At 34.7% G+C, this 18,503-nt stretch overlaps 1 protein-coding gene across 3 annotated transcripts in view; it reads left to right on the top strand.

Moving 5' to 3' along the window:
- AGL (amylo-alpha-1,6-glucosidase and 4-alpha-glucanotransferase) overlaps positions 1-18,503 on the top strand; it is a 100,018-nt gene that overhangs the window by 71,988 nt on the left and 9,527 nt on the right. For all 3 annotated transcript variants that reach the window (XM_082382806.1, XM_082382804.1, XM_082382805.1), the window contains exons 28-33: positions 11,619-11,754; positions 13,103-13,215; positions 14,080-14,291; positions 15,486-15,583; positions 17,133-17,220; positions 17,330-17,463. In XM_082382806.1, the coding sequence (XP_082238932.1) occupies positions 11,619-11,754; positions 13,103-13,215; positions 14,080-14,291; positions 15,486-15,583; positions 17,133-17,220; positions 17,330-17,463 (781 nt within the window). The remainder of the gene's footprint in view (positions 1-11,618; positions 11,755-13,102; positions 13,216-14,079; positions 14,292-15,485; positions 15,584-17,132; positions 17,221-17,329; positions 17,464-18,503) is intronic.

Here is an 18,503-nt window from a genome sequence, read left to right as displayed (position 1 = left end):
CATCACATTCCTATTTCTATGGCACACTGTCATCATCATTAGCCAGTGCAAGGCTAACAATAATTTATTTCATTTTATTACTCATTCCCCTTAGAGACATTCCAATGGGTTTGTTGTATATTCATGTATTGTCTTATAAAATATATATTGCTTTAAGTGCATGTAGACCTTTTTTTTTAACTTTTTAATTTTGAAAGAATTGGGGACTGATAGAAAGTTACAAAAATGATACATAAGCGTACCCTGAACCCTTCATCCAGCTTCCCCCAATGAGGACATCTTCTATAACTGTAGTACAATATCAAGATCAGGAAATAGATATTAGTGTCATACTGTTAGCTAAGCTATAAACCATATTCCTTTTTCACCAGTTTTACATTAACTCATCTGTGTGTGTGTGTATGTGTGTGTGTGTAGTTCTGTGCAGTTTTACCTCATGTATAGCTTCATGTAACCACTACCACAGTCAAGATACAGAGCTGTTCCATCACCAAAGAGGTTTTCCTTGTGCTACCCCGTTATAGTCACACCAACCATCCCTGTTCTCTAGCAACTGCCAATCTGTTCTGCATCTCTATATTTTGTCATTTTGAGAATGTAGATAAATGGAACCGTATAGTATGTAACCTTTTGAGATTGGTTCTTTCACTAAACATAATTCCCCTTGAGAACTATCCAAGTTGCTGCATTTATCAATATTTTATTAGTTTTTATTGCTAAGTAGTATTCCCTTTTATGAATATACCATTCATCTTTTGAAGGATATTTGGGTTGTTTCCAATTTTTTTGGCTAATACAAATGGAGCTGCTATAAACATTCATATACAGGTTTTTGTGTAAACATAAGTTTTCATTTCTCTGGGATAAATGCCCAATAATGTGATTGGGTGATGTGGTCAGCACATGTTTTGTTTTATAAGAAATTGCCAAACTATTTTCATTTCACATTCCCACCAGCAAGCTGGATAGATCCAGTTTCTCCACGTCCTTGCCAGAATTTGTTGTTATCACTTTCTATTTTCAGCTGTTCTGATAGTTGTGTAGACTACTACACATTGTGGTTTTGATTTGCATTTCCCTATTAATGGTTTTGAACATCTGTTCATGTACTTATTTACCATCCATATCCCCTCTTTGATGAAATGTCTGTTCATGTCTTTTATCCATTTTCTAATTGGATTGCTGGTTTTCTACCATTAAGTGTGTGTGGTAAAATACACGTTTACCATTTTATCATAAAATATATCATTTTAGCCATTTTTAAGTGTACAGTGCAGTGGCTTTAAGTACATTTGCACTGTTTTTCAACTATCATCGCTATCCATCTCCAGAACTTTTTCATCATCCCAAACTGAAACTATACCTGGTTAGCAATAATTCCTCATTCTCTCCCTTGCTAGCCCCTAGTAGCTACTAATCTACTTTCTGTCTCTATGAATTTGACTATTCTAGGTACCTCATATAAATGGAAGTATGTAATTTTTGTCCTTTTATGTCTGGCTTATTTCACGTAACACTGGTATTATCAGAGCTACATATACTATACTCTTATGCGCTTTGTTTAAACACTACCACATTCCTTTCCAGAATTACTGCACCAGTCTATTCCCATTAACAATCAAAGTAGCTTCTTAAGTGTCCGTATGCCTACCAACATTTGGCATTATCCTCTAATGCCAAATATGGGTGTAAAGCCATAAGTAATTGTTTTAACTTGCAATTCTCCTGTTACTGAATTTGAGTATTTGCTCATATGTTTATTGGCCTCTTTGGAAAGTTTCCTTTTCTATAAGTTATTTGTTCATGTTCTATGCCTTTACTCATCTTTCTTTTGGCATTCCTGTATTTTTCATGTTGATTATCAGGAGTTTTTTGTTTATTCTAGATATTTGTCCATCGTTAGTTTTAGAATTGCACAAACCTTTTCCCAATTTATCTATGGTGTACTTCACCATATTTCATTTCAGAAATCCTACCCCACCTTCATGTCTCAAAGATAATCTCTCACATTAACTTCTATTAACTATGTGAGTTGGCCTTTTACAAATTTTTTTTAAAAGAAACAATTCGTTCCACTTTAATTCATTCTATTTTTGTTCTTATGATTCTTGTTTTCAAGACCTATATCTGTATTAATTTACCATGTCTATGTTCATTTCTTTAACTTATTAAAATCCATATTGACCCCTAACAGAATAAGTAATTTAGTGTGTGCCCCTCTCCCCGAATCCCTATTTGATATTATCTAGGTGGAATTTCAGTTTGAATTGTTATGACTGTACTTCTTTTTGTTTTCTTTGGTTATTGCTTTTTCTTAGGCAACAATAAACTTTTATGTGTAATTTGATCATCTTTTCATTCCATCTCTCTTACTAGTATCCTCTAAGATTTATTTCTTTCCTTATTTGAGTTAATCAGATGAGCTTATTTATTTATGTTAATGTCTGAAAACCTCTCAGAACAGTGCCTACTACTACCGTGCCTTGCTGTAATCATTTTATTGTTGCTATGTGAGTATCTTTAGTGCTGCTATATGACTGTTTTTAAAGTTGGAACTTACATGTCAAGCCCTCTGAGGCCTTGTATGGCTGACAGTATTTTTATTATGCTTTCATATTTAAATGACAGATTAGACATAAATGCTTTTTTTCTTCAATGCTTTAGAAAATATTATTCTGTTGACTTCTTGTTTCCAATATTGCTATTGAAAGGTATATGGACCTATACCTTGTTCCATTAGAAGTGATCTACTCTTTCTTTTTTTTTTTTTAATTTATTTTATTTTTATTTATTTATTTATTTTTGGCTGTGTTGGGTCTTCGTTTCTGTGCGAGGGCTTTCACTAGTTGTGGCAAGTGGGGGCCACTCTTCATCGCGGTGCGCGGGCCTCTCACTATCATGGCCTCTCTTGTTGCAGAGCACAGGCTCCAGATGCGCAGGCTCAGTAGTTGTGGCTCACGGGCCTAGTTGCTCCAGGGCATGTGGGATCTTCCCAGACCAGGGCTCGAACCTGTGTCCCCTGCATTAACAGGCAGATTCTCAACCACTGTACCACCAGGGAAGCCCTACTCTTTCTTTCTTGAAGATTTTAGAACCATCTCTTTGTCTGAATTCAGGATTTTACTCTAACTTTCCTTATCTGTTTCATTTGGTACTCTATGAGTGCTTTTAACCTGAGATCTTTCTTGATTCTAGGATATTTATCATTTTATTTCTTCAAATATTTTCTTCCTTCTCTTTCCACTTTCTGGGGATACTTTTGTCAGGATATCTTTTGGTTTATTTCTATCCCCATAGCTTCTAGCTCTTTTTTTCTATTTTCTCCCTTTAACCATTCCTGCTACCTCTGGAGAATTTTTCAGTCTTGTTTTCCATCTCACTAATTCATTCTTAGCTGTGTCTATCTACTATTTAGTCCCTTATTATCACTTTATTGTTTTCTTTATTTCAACTATTAAAAATTTCAGACCTAACATCTCCACTTAGTCATTTTTAATATCTTTTGTTCCCACTTCATGTTAATAATATCTTACCTATGTCTTTGAGGATATTTATTTTGCTTATTGTATATTATTGGTCCATCTGTTCCAGTAATTCTGCTTCATGTGAAATATGTTACTCAGCTTCTCTCTTTTATATAGTCGTTAGACTCCTCTGGTATCTAATGTTTATCTTTTCCCAATAAGCTCATATTCCCTTGATTATTAGCTACTCTGTAAGCACTGAAAAGAAGCAATCTCCTTAAGTTGTAACACAGCAGCCTTACGAACCGAGGTGGAATAAAAGTCCAAAGTGGCTGGTCAGGTCTCACCTGTTTTTTGTTTGTTTTGGTTTTTTTGTTTGTTTTGGGGGGGGGTTGTTTTTTTTAATAAATTTATTTATTTTATTTATTTATTTTTGGCTGTGCTGGGTCTTCATTGCTGCACGTGGGCTTTGTCTAGTGGCGGTGAACGGGAGCTACTCTTCTTCATGGTGCACGGGCTTCTCATTGCAGTGGCTTTTCTTGTTGCGGAGCACAGGCTCTAGGCACGTGGACTTCAGTAGTTGTGGCACGTGGGCTCAGTAGTTTGTGTCTCGCGGGCTCTAGAGCACAGGCTCAGTAGTTGTGGTGCACAGGCTTCATTGCTCTGTGGTATGTGGGATCTTCCCGGAGCAGGGCTCAAACCCGTGTCCCCTGCACTAGAAGGCGGATTCTTAACCACAGCGCCACCAGGGAAGTCCTCACGTGTTTTTATTAGTTTCTCCCAAACATTATGTGACTTCTTCACATCAATACCGCACATATACTTCTGTAGTTTCTCCAGGGTTGATTGTGGGGAGGGAGCCAATAGCCTGGAATACTTTGCCAACTCATCAGAAAGTGCAAAAATAAATTTTCTACCCACTTTATGCATTTGAAACAACCTATTCATTCATAGTCATTTTGACTTGTATACCTTTTTGTGTGTGTTCTTATGACTTTGTAGCTAAATCTCTGAGATTTAATTACTAAATTGACTATCCAATTATTTAATATCAAATAAATTAAAAAGCTCTTTGCCTTTGTGTCATGTATTTAATATCAAATAAACTGAAAAGCTCTTTGCCTTTGTGTATCACTTGACAAACATTTTCCAGAAGCTAGTACCTCTATTCCTAGCTCATTATAGAGGAAATAGGAACAGGAGGTAAAAGTAGCTTGCCCAAGGACATACATCAACCATCCATTAATAAACATAGGGGGAGCATTCAATCTCACCAGTACTCAAACAAATTCATGTTAAAGTAGGTCACTGTATATATATATATATATATATATATATATATATATACCACATCTTCTTTATTCATTCATCTGTTGATGGACATTTAGGTTGTTTCCATGTCTTGGCTATTGTAAATAGTGCTGCTGTGAACATTGCGGTGCATGTATCTTTTTGAATTAGTTTTCATCCTTTCTGGATATATGTCCAAGAGTGGGATTACTGGATCATACGGTAGTTCTATTTTTAGTTTTTTAAGGAAACTCCATACTGAAGTGAGCCAATGAACAGTTTTGAGCAGGAGTGATGTGACCTAACTTAGATATTAAAAATATCACAGTGACTGCACCAACTTACATTCCAACCAACATTGTACCAGGGTACCCTTTTATCCACATCCTCTCCAACATTTGTTATTTGTAGCCTTTTTGATGATAGCCATTCTGACAGGTATAAGGTGATACCCCATTGTGGTTTTATTTGCATTTCTCTAATAATAGCAATGTTGAGCATCTTTTCATATGCCTATTAGCCATCTGTATATTTTCTTTGGAAAAATGTCTATTCAGGTCTTCTGCCTATTTTTTATTGTATTATTTGGGTTTTTTTAATATACTGAATTATATGAGCTGTTCATATATTTCGGATATTAACCCCTTATTGCTTGCATCATTTGCAAATATTTTCTCCCATTCTGTAGGTTGTCTTTTTGTTTTGTTGATGGTTTCCTTCGATGTGAAAAAGCTTTTAAGTTTAATTAGGTCCCATTTGTTTATTTTTGCTTTTATTTATTTTGCCTTAGGAAACAGATCCAGGAAAATATTGCTGTGATTTATGTTAAAGAGTGTTCTGCCTATGTTCTCTTTTAGTTTTATGGCTTCAGGTCTTACATTTAGGTCTTTAAATCATTTTGACTCCATTTTTGTACATGGTATGAAGGAATGTTCTTATCTCATTGTTTTACATGTGTCTGTCCAGTTTTCCCAGCACGACTTATTGAAGAGGCTTTCTTTCCTCCTTTGTGTATTCTTGCCTCCTTTGTCGTAGATTAACTGACCATAGCTACATGGGTTTACTTCTGGGCTCTCTATTCTGTTCCATTGATCTATGTGTCTGTTTTTATACCAATACTATGCTGTTATGATTACTGTAGCTTTGTAGTATAGTCTGAGGTCTGGGAGGGTTATACCTCCAGCTTTGTTCTTTTTCTCAGGATTATTTTGGCAATTCAGGGTCTTTTGTGGTTCCGTATAAATTTTAGGATTATTTGTTCTAGTTCTGTGAAAAAAATGTCATGGGTATTTTGATAGGGATTTAAATCTGTAGATTGCTTTGGGTGGTATGACCATTTTAATAATATTAATTCTTGCAATCTAATAGCACAGGATATCTTTCCATTTCTTGGAATCATCCTTAGTTTCCATCATCAATGTTTTATAGGTTTCAGGGTATAGGTCTTTAACTTCCTTGGTTTAGTTTATCCATAGGTTTTTGTTTTGTTTGTTTTGCTTTGTTTTTTTTACTTTCTCTTTCTGATATTTCGTTATTAGTGTATGGAAGTGCAACAGATTTCTATTTGTTGATCTTGTATCTTACAACCTTGCTGAATTCATTTATTAGTTCTAATAGTTTTGAGATGGAGACTTTAGGCTTCTCTATATAGAATATCATGGCATCTGCAAATAGAAACAGTTTTACCTCTTCCCTCCCAATTTGGATACCTTTTATTTCTTTTTCTTGTCTGATTGCTGTGGCTAGGGCTTCCAATACAGTGTTAAATAGAAGTGGCAAGAGTGAGCATCCTTGTCTTATTCCTGAATTTAGCGGGAAAGCTTTCAGCTTTTCACCATTGAGTATTTTGTTGGCTGTGAGTTTGTAGTAAGTGACCTTTATTATGTTGAGATATGTTCCCTCTATACCTATTTTGATGAGAGTTTTTATCATAATGAATATTGAATTTGGTCAAATGCTTTTTCTGCATCTATTTATTTCTTTTTATTTCTTTATTTTTGGCTGCATTGGGTCTTTGTGGCTGCATGAGGGCATTCTCTAGTTGCAGCAAGTTGGGGCTACTCTTTGTTGCAGTGCGCGGGCTTCTCATGGTGGCTTCTCTTGTTGCGGAGCACGGGCTCTAGGCATGAGGCTTCAGTAGTTGTGGCACACGGGGTTAGTTGCTCCACGGCATGTGGGATCTTCCTGGATCAGGGCTTGAACCCGTGTTCCCTGCATTGGCAGGCGGATTCCTAACCACTGTGCCACCGGGGAAGCCCTCTGCATCTATTTAGATGATCATGTGATTTTTTTTCTTCCCTTTTGTTAACGTGGTTTAACACATTGATTGATTTGCCTCTGTTGAACTATCCTTGTGACCCTGGAATGAATCCAGCTTGATCATGGTATATGATCCTTTTTATGTATTATTGGATTCAGTTGGCCAATATTTTGTTGAGAATTTTTGCATCTATATTCATCAAAGATAGTGGCCTGTAATTTTCTTTTTTGTAGTGTTTTTGTCTGGTTTTGGTATCAGGGTGATGGTGGCCTAGTAGAATGAATTTGGGAGTGTTCCCTCCTTTCAATTTTTTGGAATAGATTCAGAAGGATAGGTATAAGGTCTTATTTATATGTTTGGTAGGATTCCCCTGTGAAGCTTTCCACTCCTGGAATTTTGTTGGCTGGGAGTTTTTAAGTTACAGATTCAATCTCACTTCTAGCAATCAGCCTGTTCAAATTGTCTGTTTCTTCTTGACTCAGTCTTGGCAGGCTGTATATTTCTAGAAATTTGTCCATTTCTTCTAGGCTATCCAATTTGTTGGCATGTAACTATTCATAGTATTCTCTTATGAATTTTTGTATCTCTGTGATATCATTTATTATTTTTCCTCTTTCGTTTCTTATTTTGTTTGTTTGGATCCTCTCTATTTTTTCTTGATGAGCCTGACTAAAGGTTTATTAATTTTGGACAAAGTAACCTAGGTTGTAGGTTTTTCCCTTTCAGGACTGTAAATATATCATGCCACTCCCTTCTGGCCTGCAAAGTTTCTGCAGAGAAGTCAGCTGATAATCTTATAGGAGTTCCCTTGTATATGACTCTCTGTTTTTCTCTTGCTGCCTTAGAATTCTCTTTATCTCTAAATTTTTCCATTTTAATTATGATATGTCTTAGTGTGAGCCTGTTTGGGTTCATCTTGTTTGGGACCCTCTGTGTTCCTGTACCTGGATATCTGTTTCCTTCTTTGGGTTTGGGAAGTTTTCAGCCATAATTTCTTCAAATATATTTTTGATCCCCTTCTTTCTTCTCCTTCTGGAACCCCTATATTGACACATTTTATATTAGCCCATAGTCTCATATGTTGCTTTTTTTTTTCCATTTGTCTTTTTGTCTGCTGTTCTAATTGGGTGATTTCCATTATTCTATCTTCCAGATCATGTATGCATTCTTCTGTGTCATTTAGTCTGTTATTCATTGCTTCTCAAGTGTTTTCTATCTCAGAAATTGAATTATCTCTTCTTTATTGGGTCTTCCTTATAGTTCCTTGTTAAAATGATCCCATGCTTAGATCAATTCTCTTTCTTAATTCAGTTAGCATTTTCATTACTAACTTTTTGAACTCACTGGTAGGCTGATTATCTCTGTTTCATTATTTATTTTTTCAGGGGCTTTCTCTTGCCCTTTCAGTTGGGAGGTCTTTACCATTTCGTTTTGCTTCACTTTCTCTGTCTCTATGAATTTAGGTGAGACAGTTACTATCATGGTCTTGAAAGTGTGTTTTTATGTGAGGGCATCCCTGTGTGGACTACATGTGCCAAATATCTTTGGTGTGAGGGCTGGATTTGATGTGGACACAAGCCACGTCTTTCCTCAGGGTGTACTGGCCACTATCACCTTGATATGGGGTGTGGCTGGTCTTGTAGGAGCTAGAGCCTACACATGGTGTGAGGTGGGATTTCTTCTCTGCTCAGTGGCAGTCACTGCCCTTTCAGGGTCAGGGTCTGCTCCCAAGTTTCTGGAGCAGGTGTCCTGAAGGTCAGGCTTGAGTTGGCTCTGTTCCCTTTAAGTGTGTATTTTTCCTTCTCCCCACACTGGGGCCTTTGCCCCAGAGGTGGGAGGGGTGCTATAATAAGTGGGGCTCATGCACTTACAGAGGTCCAGTGTGCTGTCTGTGTAGGCATCCACTCAGACACAGTCCAAGGTCACATTTTTTCCCCCGTTGTAGTCATCCCAGATCTAGTGCAAGGTTATGGCATGGAGTAGGCAGGACTGAAGCATTCACTCAGCTGGCACTGGGATTCATGGGATTGTGGTTGTGGGAATTGAAGCAGCTTCACTCCTGTCAGAAATCTGGGCTGCTTCTCTGGCACTGTTTGAGTAAGTGCCAACAATGGTCACTGCCACCCTACCTGGACCACAATCCAGGGCCCCAGACTGCCTTCTGTGTCCCTGCATAGAGTCTTTTCCCAGGACATGGCTGCCATAAATCCAGTGCCAAGCTGTGGCATGGAGTGAGTGGGGCCATGCTGTTTACTCAGCTCAGATTGGGGAGCACAAGGAGGCAATAGCCACTAGGATAGACCTCTCTCTTCACCCTGTCTTATGGAAAGCCAGCACCCACATACTCCTCACAAGTGGAATCTGGGCTTCTCAAGCCTTTCTATCTGTCCCAGGAGTTCTCCAAACAGCCAAGGGAGCTTGTCTTCTCCATATAGGACCCTAGAACTTGGACACCCAGTCTGTGGCTCTACCCACTCACTTCCCAGGGTGAGTGTCTGCCCATGTGATCTCCCTTTTCCCTTATTCCCCTCCCAGGGGCACAGGTTCCAACCCAATGCCTTTCTTTTCATCCTACCTGATTACATGGGAATCATTTTTGCAGCCTTGGTTGTGAAGGAGTTCTTCCAGGTTCCAGTTAGTTTTCCATGAGAATTTTTCCAAATGTATATATATTTTTGATGTGTTTTGGGAAGAGGGGTGATTTCTACATCCTTTTACTCTGGCATCTTGATCCCCCATTGAAGGGAATCTTTTTCTTCTTTCTCAAAGTTGTTTTGGCTCTTTGGGGTCTTTTATGTTTCCGTGCAAATTTTAGAACTAGTTCTGTGAAAAATGTCATTGGTATTTTGATAGGGATTGCATTGAATCTGTAATTTGCCTTGATAGTATGGTCATTTTAACAATTTAATTCTTCCAGTCCATGAGCACTGTATATTTTCCATTAGTTTGTATCATCTTAGATTCCTTTTATCAATGTCTTATAGTTTTCCACGTACAGGTCTTTTACCTCCTTGGTTAGATGTATTCCTAGGTGTTTTAGTCTTTTTGATGCAATTGTAAATGAGATTGTTTTCTTAATTTCTGTTTCAGATAGTTCATTATTAGTATATAGAAACACAACAGATTTCTGTATGTGAATTTTGTATCCTGCAACTTTACCAAATTCACTGATGAACTCTAGTCATCTTTTGGTGGTGTCTTTAGGACTTTCTGTATATAGTATCATGTCATCTGCAAACAGTGACAGTTTTACTTCTTCCCTTCCAATTTAGATTCCTTTTATTTCTTTTTCTTGTCTGATTGCTGTGGCTTCCAATACTTCCAATACTATGCTGAATAAAAGCAGTGAGAGTGGGCATCCTTGTCTTGTTCCTGAATTTAGCAGGAAAGCTTCTGACTTTTCACCATTGAGTATGATGTTAGCTGTGGGCTTTTCATATATGGCCTTTATCATGTTGAGGTACATTCCCTCTATACCCACTTTGCTGAGAGTTTTTAATCATAAATGGATGTTGAATTCTGTCAAAAGCTTTTTCTGCATCTGTGGAGACGATCATATGATTTTTATTCTTTAATTTGTTAATGCGATGTATAGATACCACATTGATTAATCTATGAATATTGAACCATCCTTGCATCCCTGGGATGAATCCCACTTGATCATGGTGTATGCTTTTTCAAGTTGAATTTGGTTTGTTAATACTTTGTTGAGGATTTTTGCATCTGTGTTCATCATCTCTGAGTTATTTAAATTTTTAATTTTAATTATGAAATATCTCAACATACAGATAACGATGTAAGTTATGCTTTGAACCTAGAACTGAAATTAGACAGATATTAACAATTGGCCAGATTTTCTTCAGATCGTTCTCTTTTGTTTTGAAAAGAAATAAAACACCACAGATACAGCTAAAGTTTCATCTCTATCTCTTTCTCTTCCCTCACTCTCTAGAATTAACAACCAACCTATAATCAGGATTTACTATTTCCATGTATGTTTTTGTATTTTGTGTGTTTATGTGTGTTTGAGTATGTGTAAGTTACATATGATATATATTATGTAGCATATATTCGGTATATCATAGTATTTACTGTATAATGTATATATATTATGTATTTCATGTTTTCTAATTTTATACAAATATTATCATATTAGATATAGCCATATAGACATACATGGTTATATGTATTAGTATTATCTATATTGTAAATGTTTACAGAAAAGGCATCTTATTTTGCATATCTTTTGCAACTTATTTACTCAGTCATTCTGATTTATCCATTTTGCTTTATGTAAATCCTAGTTCATTAATCTTAAATGGTATAGAGAGTTTTCCATTATATGACTAGACTAGGGTTTATCTGTTCCTCTTCTCAGCAGTTATTTATTTTCTTACTAATACAAGCAGCGTTGCAATGTATATTCTTGTATGTGTCTCCATGTTCACATAGGTAAGCATTTCTCTAGAGTGTATGTCTAGAAACGAAATTATTATGTGGTAGAATATGCACATCTTCAACTTTTAAGGTATTACCAGATTGCTCTCTAGGGTAGTTGTCCTAATTTATTATATTTTTATAAATGTTTTATTTTTCTTTTTTAGGTTTTAATATAACTGCAGGGGTTGATGAAGAAACAGGATTTGTTTATGGAGGAAATCGCTTAAATTGTGGTACGTGGATGGATAAAATGGGAGAAAGTGACAGAGCTAGAAACAAAGGAATCCCAGCCACTCCAAGGTAGTGTTTATTTTTACTGCTTATACAGTTATATCATTTGTAAAACCACATACTTGTGGAATCTTTTATTCTATTAACCATGAAATCATGTTAAATCAGTCAAAATCTTCCTTCCTTCCCCCTACTTCCCCTTCCACGCACTCCTTTCTCTCCCCTAATATACACATACACAATCCTCTTGATATAAGTCATCAAGTAAAGCTATCTGTTCTCTTCTGGATGTTCTCATGGGTTGATTACCTGCAGGCACCTCAAAGGAAAGTTGTATGACTTATTATCCCCATGATTAAGACATTTCTTTATAACATGAAGTGTTTTCTTTGTAAGTATTTCATTATTATTATCTTTTGTAAATATAGAAGACAACCAGTTGTCCTGTCTTTTATGAAATCCTTTTGCTTTCTGAACATTTTCCCCTTAATTTTTAAATCTTTTATCCCATCATTTCTTTTTATGATTTCAAGTTCTTACTACAGTATCAAGTCTGAGAAACTATTTTCTTATTCCAAATTTTATCTTCAATCAGAATTGTCAAAAAAAAAATTCTTGAATAGTAGTTGTCATTACATGTTCTACAAATTCTTTTAAAACCCTGTTTATTTTGGTGAATTATTAGATCTTCTACTTCCCTTTCATTTTCCTTAAAAATGAGCTTTCAAATTATGATGTTCACCTTCCCTGGCTTTCTTCAATCCAATATCCTGTATTTTCTATCTTTTCGCTGCAACTCTATCTCAGTATTCTCTGACTCCTACTTCTGCCTTTTTCCAGCAGCTATCTCCTTTTACTCCATAATCTCTATTCTACTTCATAGAATTTTTTAAAAATACATTAAGATGGTAAGCAATAGCAAAGTAATAAGAGGAATGATTTCTTTTTTTTTTATTGGAGTATAGTTGCTTTATACTGCTGTGTCAGTTTCTGCTGTATAGCAAAGTGAATCACAATTTCTTATATATGCAGTACACATTCCTATAAAGTGAGGATTTTTTTATAGATAGTCATTTTTATAATGTGTTAGTTATATAATTCTTCAAAGCTGTTTTTTGAATGCCTTTTTTTTTTAAAAAATATATATTTATTTATTTATTTATTTGGTTGCACCAGGTCTTAATTGCAGCTCGCCAGCTCCTTAGTTGCAGAACGCGGGCTCCTTAGCTGTGGTATGCAAACTCTGATTCATTGCAGCATGCATGTGGGATCTAGTTCCCTGACCAGGGATTGAACCCCGGCCCCCTGCATTGGGCGTGGAGTCTTTCCACCGCACCACCAGGGAAGTCCCTGAATGCCCTTTAGATAGTGCTTAATTTACTCATTGTCACAGAGTAAAATTTATTTTTAATTTTAGAGATGGGTCTGCTGTGGAAATTGTGGGCCTGAGTAAATCTGCTGTTCGTTGGTTGCTGGAATTATCCCAAAAAAATATTTTTCCTTATCATGAAGTTACAGTAAAAAGACATGGTAAGCTGTTTCTTTTGTTTACAAAGAAACTCCAAATGTACTGTCTATATTCTTAACCTACGTAATCATCATGAGACTCAATGAACTAGTATTAGAAAACCCTTAAGATTAAGGGGAAAGACAAACCATTAATTTACTAGTATGAAAACTGCAACAAACCTGATTACTAACCATATTTTTATAGCAACTTTGAACTGAGATATGAAGAGCATCATACTTATTTTTTTTCCTCAGTATGACTGTGAGCAAGTCGAGTTTTGGTGAACAGTTATGAAATCTTTACATCTCTTTTTCTAGAACAGTGCTGTCCAATAGAAATATAATTTAAGTCACATACATATTTAAAATTTTCTAGTACCTACATTTTAAAAAAGTTAAAAGAGACAGGTGAAATTAATTATGATTATATTTTTTTGTTAACTGAATATATACCAAATATTATTTCAACATGTACTCAATATGAAATTATTCATGAACTATTTTACATTCTTTTGGGGGGTACTATGTCTTTGGAATGCAGTATATATATAAATATATATATATATATATATAAAAATACAGTATATACTTCTGGCAACTCTCAATTCGGACTAGCCTCCTTTCAAGTGCTCAATAAAGATAATTTTATCAAATGTAAGAGTGATCCAAACAAAGACAAATGATCTGGGATCATTTGTTAGAGTCTAATCCTTTTTTGGTAATACAGTGAAAGATAATTTTTAATTTCTGGGTAGTGTTCTTCAAAAGACCCTGACAGTTTTAAAAAGTGGATAATTTATTGACTAAATATTACTCTTTAGCTGTAACTAAATGTATGAGTTTCTTTGAATGCCTAAAACTACCAAGTCTTTTGTAATGTTTCAGGAAAAGTTGTGAAAGTCTCATATGATGAGTGGAACAGAAAAATACAAGATAACTTTGAAAAGTTATTTTATGTGTCAGAAGACCCTTCCGATGTCAATGAAAAGCATTCTAATCTGGTGCATAAACGTGGCATATACAAAGATAGTTATGGAGCTTCAAGCCCTTGGTGTGACTACCAGCTCAGGCCTAATTTTACCATAGCAATGGTTGTGGTAAGTGATTTGTTCTGTTCTTTTCTAATTTCAAAAATGTTATGATAGGGTTTATTTAGTTCTTTATTCCCATTTGTTTTCAAATTCATCGAATTGCTAAAAAGTGCATTGTTTACCAGCTAGTTTTATATGGTCTTTTCTAATGAATAAAGCATTATGCATATCACCCTTAATCTATAACATTTGGTGTCGAAAAATAGAAAATAATGGATGATGACTAATGAAGTTCTTCTCAACACACATAGAAAATGATGATATTTGTACAGCACGCTGGCCTAAATGGATTAGGTTGCTGCCAGATCCAGCTGCTTCAGTTAGCCCCAGGCCCTACCCAGCTGTCTTGAAGCAGAGGGCGTCTGTATTTCAGCACACTTGTGCCATGACCAGTGCCTCAGCACACTGGTTGGAAACATCTGGACTAATGAACTAATATGGGTAGCTTCAATTCACATTCCATTTTCTTTGTTGTATTGCACTAATTAGTTCTGTCTAGCCAAGAATTCTAGACTCTCCTTATTTTCTCTATACCTAGTCTAAAAATACAGTAAAATAGAGAAGGTATGTGTTCTTCTATGCCCGCCTAGATGTTGCCACTTTGTCAAAAAGAGTATTAAATGTAGTATTATTAATTATAGTAGAATAAAAAATACTAAGGTACATAATGGTAGCTTTGATTCAGTGTGCATTTGATTTCATTTAACATTTAAAATTAATGCAGATTCTTAGTCACCAATGCTTTCTCTCCTTCTCTACATCACAAGTAAATTTACTCATGCTATTGGAGTACAAATCCTTCTGTATTATATTATGACCCTAAAAGCAAAAAATGGGTTCCAGATGAACTTAAAGGAAGCTATTGTAAATCTTCTAAAGAATGAATTATATGGGTTTAAATGTGTTCTGCCTTCACTGTAGCTGTGACAGCTTCATTCTGGAGCTAGTATACTTTCTTAAGTGACACAAGGAAACGATCACCTCAAACAGCTTTCCTAACCTCTAAGGCCAAGATCAGCACTTCCAAGTCGGCCTGATACGATTAGGTCTGATTAGGCATCTGCATTTGATTTCTGACCAGCACTGTATTTTTAAAGTTTTCGTTATTTTCCAAGTTTATAGTCTGTTTTCCAAAGTGGGTGGACACTAATTCTTCTATGATCTTAAAAAGTTTGTATATTTGTTTTTAACACTCATTAGGCCCCTGAGCTCTTTACTACAGAAAAAGCATGGAAAGCTTTGGAGATTGCAGAAAAAAAATTGCTTGGTCCTCTTGGCATGAAAACTTTGGATCCAGAGTAAGTTATAAGTATTAAGAATGTTGTTCATATTATATTTAATATGCAATTATATTCATATTGGCATGAAAACTTTGGATCCAGAGTAAGTTGGAGTATAAGTATTAAGAATGTTGTGGATATTTTATTGCATCAAGCCATAATTTTTTTGCTTATCAATAAAATCTCTAAAATTGCAAACTGAATTTTTAAAAATACGTTTTGTATCTTCATTAAACATCAGTGTTCAAAATGCCTTTGGCTTGTCCTATATTCAATAATCAATAAAAGAATTTTAATTTTATAAACTAATATGTCATGAATATTTTCTAATGCCTATTTTTTCTGACTGTAAAAGTCATACATGATTATTATGAACATTGGAAATATAGATGTATCGTGTCCTCAGAGACAACCTTGATTTTCTAAATTGTTACTCGTAGTAGTTCCTTCCATATTTCTAAATGGTATGTGTTTGCAGCTGTTTCTTGATTCTTATAAATATTAGACATTATTTGCTTACTGCTTGCGATGACAGATGAGGATTTTACTCTGTCCTACCTTGCCACAAACCCTTTCCATCCTCTCTAAGTAATTACACCACTATTTTTATTGAAACCAATAAATAATTTTGTTTTTATGATTATGTGTTTATCTCATTTTGTATTTCTTCTCTTTTTCAATTTTTTTTGAGTTTCTAATGACCTTTCTGTTTTTCTTCTACTTTTTTGCTTTAAAGCTTGATACCCATCATCAATTTGCTTTCTCTTTCATGTATGAGAGATCCTCATTTTTGTAGTACCCTTACCTTTGTAGATTTTTCCTGATTTATTGTGTACTCATTTCAGTCTTGAGATGCAAAATTTTATATGTGTGTACTTACCTGCATTCTAAAGTATTCTCAATATTTTCAGAGGTGTTAAGAACCACTGGTCAAAATTAAAACCCACAGTAAAAGCTTACTCATGTTGCAAGTTCTATCTATCTCACTAAAAGAAAAAAAAAAGTAATAATTTAACTAAACAGAGTGTAGATAACTGTCTTGTATTAAATGTTGCAGTGTTTGTAACTTTGTTTAATTTGTAAGTATGTATAAATTGTGTGCATTTAGTTGCTATTTATAATCTAATAACGTACCAATTTTACTTAATTTTAAAATAACTTTATGGAGAAGTTTAAAAAACAACCTTTCCAATATATTATAATTAATAAAACCTTATCTTTAATGTTTACTAATTCAAATTATTCTGTGTATATTCTAATTGTTATAAGTATATTAGAGGCCTAGTGAAATAATTAAATTCAACCAATATTTAGTGCCTCCTTGAAGGCAAGGTATCTGAATATTTTATATTTTTTGTATGAGGCAGTAAGTGTTTCTTAATCATTCCCTAACACATTCTGAACTCAGTATGTACTAATTTAAGGTTAAATGGATGATGAGCTTTAGTCTAGAGATTAGAAAACAAAATAATTTGATTAGTTCTTACCTTTGCTATTAGGAAATTTTTCTATTGCTTTCTGTGTAATGCCTGATCTTTTTTTAACCTAAATTTCAATTATTTTGCAGTGATATGGTTTACTGTGGAACTTATGACAATGCCTTAGACAATGACAACTACAATCTTGCTAAAGGTTTCAATTATCACCAAGGACCTGTAAGAATTTAATTTTTCTTCTTTGAGTTTTCAATTAAAGTTATTTTTCAAAGAATTTTTGATATTCACAGCTCTTTTTTTTTCCTTCACTTTAAATTATCTTTTTCAGGAGTGGCTGTGGCCTGTTGGGTATTTTCTTCGTGCGAAATTATATTTTTCCAAATTGATGGGTCCCGAGATTACTTCAAAGACTATATTTTTGGTTAAAAATGTTCTTTCTCGACATTATGTTCATCTTGAGAGGTAAGTCGTCAGGGCATGTAATTTTCAAAATTAATGTTTAGTCAATTTATTAGCTAGTAAATGGCATTTCCTTAGAATTCATTTCAGTATATTCTATGTGCAATTTGAAAGCTTTACTCTTTAACACAAGTTCTATGTAATTTTTACCTTCTTTTAATTATTTTAGGTTGTTATTTAATTTAAAGACTTGATATTTCATGATTTATACATGTGGTGGAATAGTCTGGTTTTTAAAATTTAGCTGATATTTTTGGATAAGGTTAGCACAAGATAAATACAAAAACTAAAAGTGTCAGGCTGGGCCTTTTGAGTTAACTGATTTAAAGATATATCAATAAATAATCTTCAGGAATGATTTCATTATAATTAAAATATCAGTGTTGGTGTTTTGACTATTTCAAACCCATTTGTCACCTCCTTTGTCCTAATTATTAGCAGATAAATAGTATCAGAGTTATGTGTCTTTATAAGATGATATAACTTAGTCAAAAGGTATCTTAATTTCACAAGTTCTAGATTAAACCTAGATATATGTACATCTTATTGCTCAGAATAATTATGCATAAATATGCATAAACAACATAGTTTTATCTCCTCTATTGTAAGAACATGAGGGACTTCCATCTAGCAACATGAATGTTGTCAAAATTTTTCTTTTTTTTTAAAGTTTATTTTCATTAGCTTAAGTATAGTCACAGAAACCCTAATCCTGTCACACTTCTACCTCATCTAGAGATTAAGTCTGAAGTCTGTGTGATGTGAACATTCTTATATTCTATCCTTTACTGCCCAAAGTATTTCTCAATATTTGCATTACTTTTCTCTTTCTTCCTTTTTTTCCACGAGGAGTAAGAATATCCTGCACTGCAGAGATGGTTCTTCTACTTTACCTATAATCACATCCCTCCTACCTGTTCCATGACCTTGTCAAATAGTTATCCTTTCTTGGTATTCCACTTGATCCCTCCTTCCTAAGCTACAAAGGTATCTGTCAGCCTATCCTAAAATAAAGTCCCTTCATGCTGTTCCTGCCTCAAGCC

This window comes from Balaenoptera borealis (assembly GCF_965194805.1).
Source record: "Balaenoptera borealis genome assembly, chromosome: 1".
Taxonomy (NCBI): domain Eukaryota; kingdom Metazoa; phylum Chordata; class Mammalia; order Artiodactyla; family Balaenopteridae; genus Balaenoptera; species Balaenoptera borealis.
The sequence above is the reverse complement of the archived record's forward strand: the minus strand, read 5'-3'. Positions and strand labels throughout refer to the sequence as shown.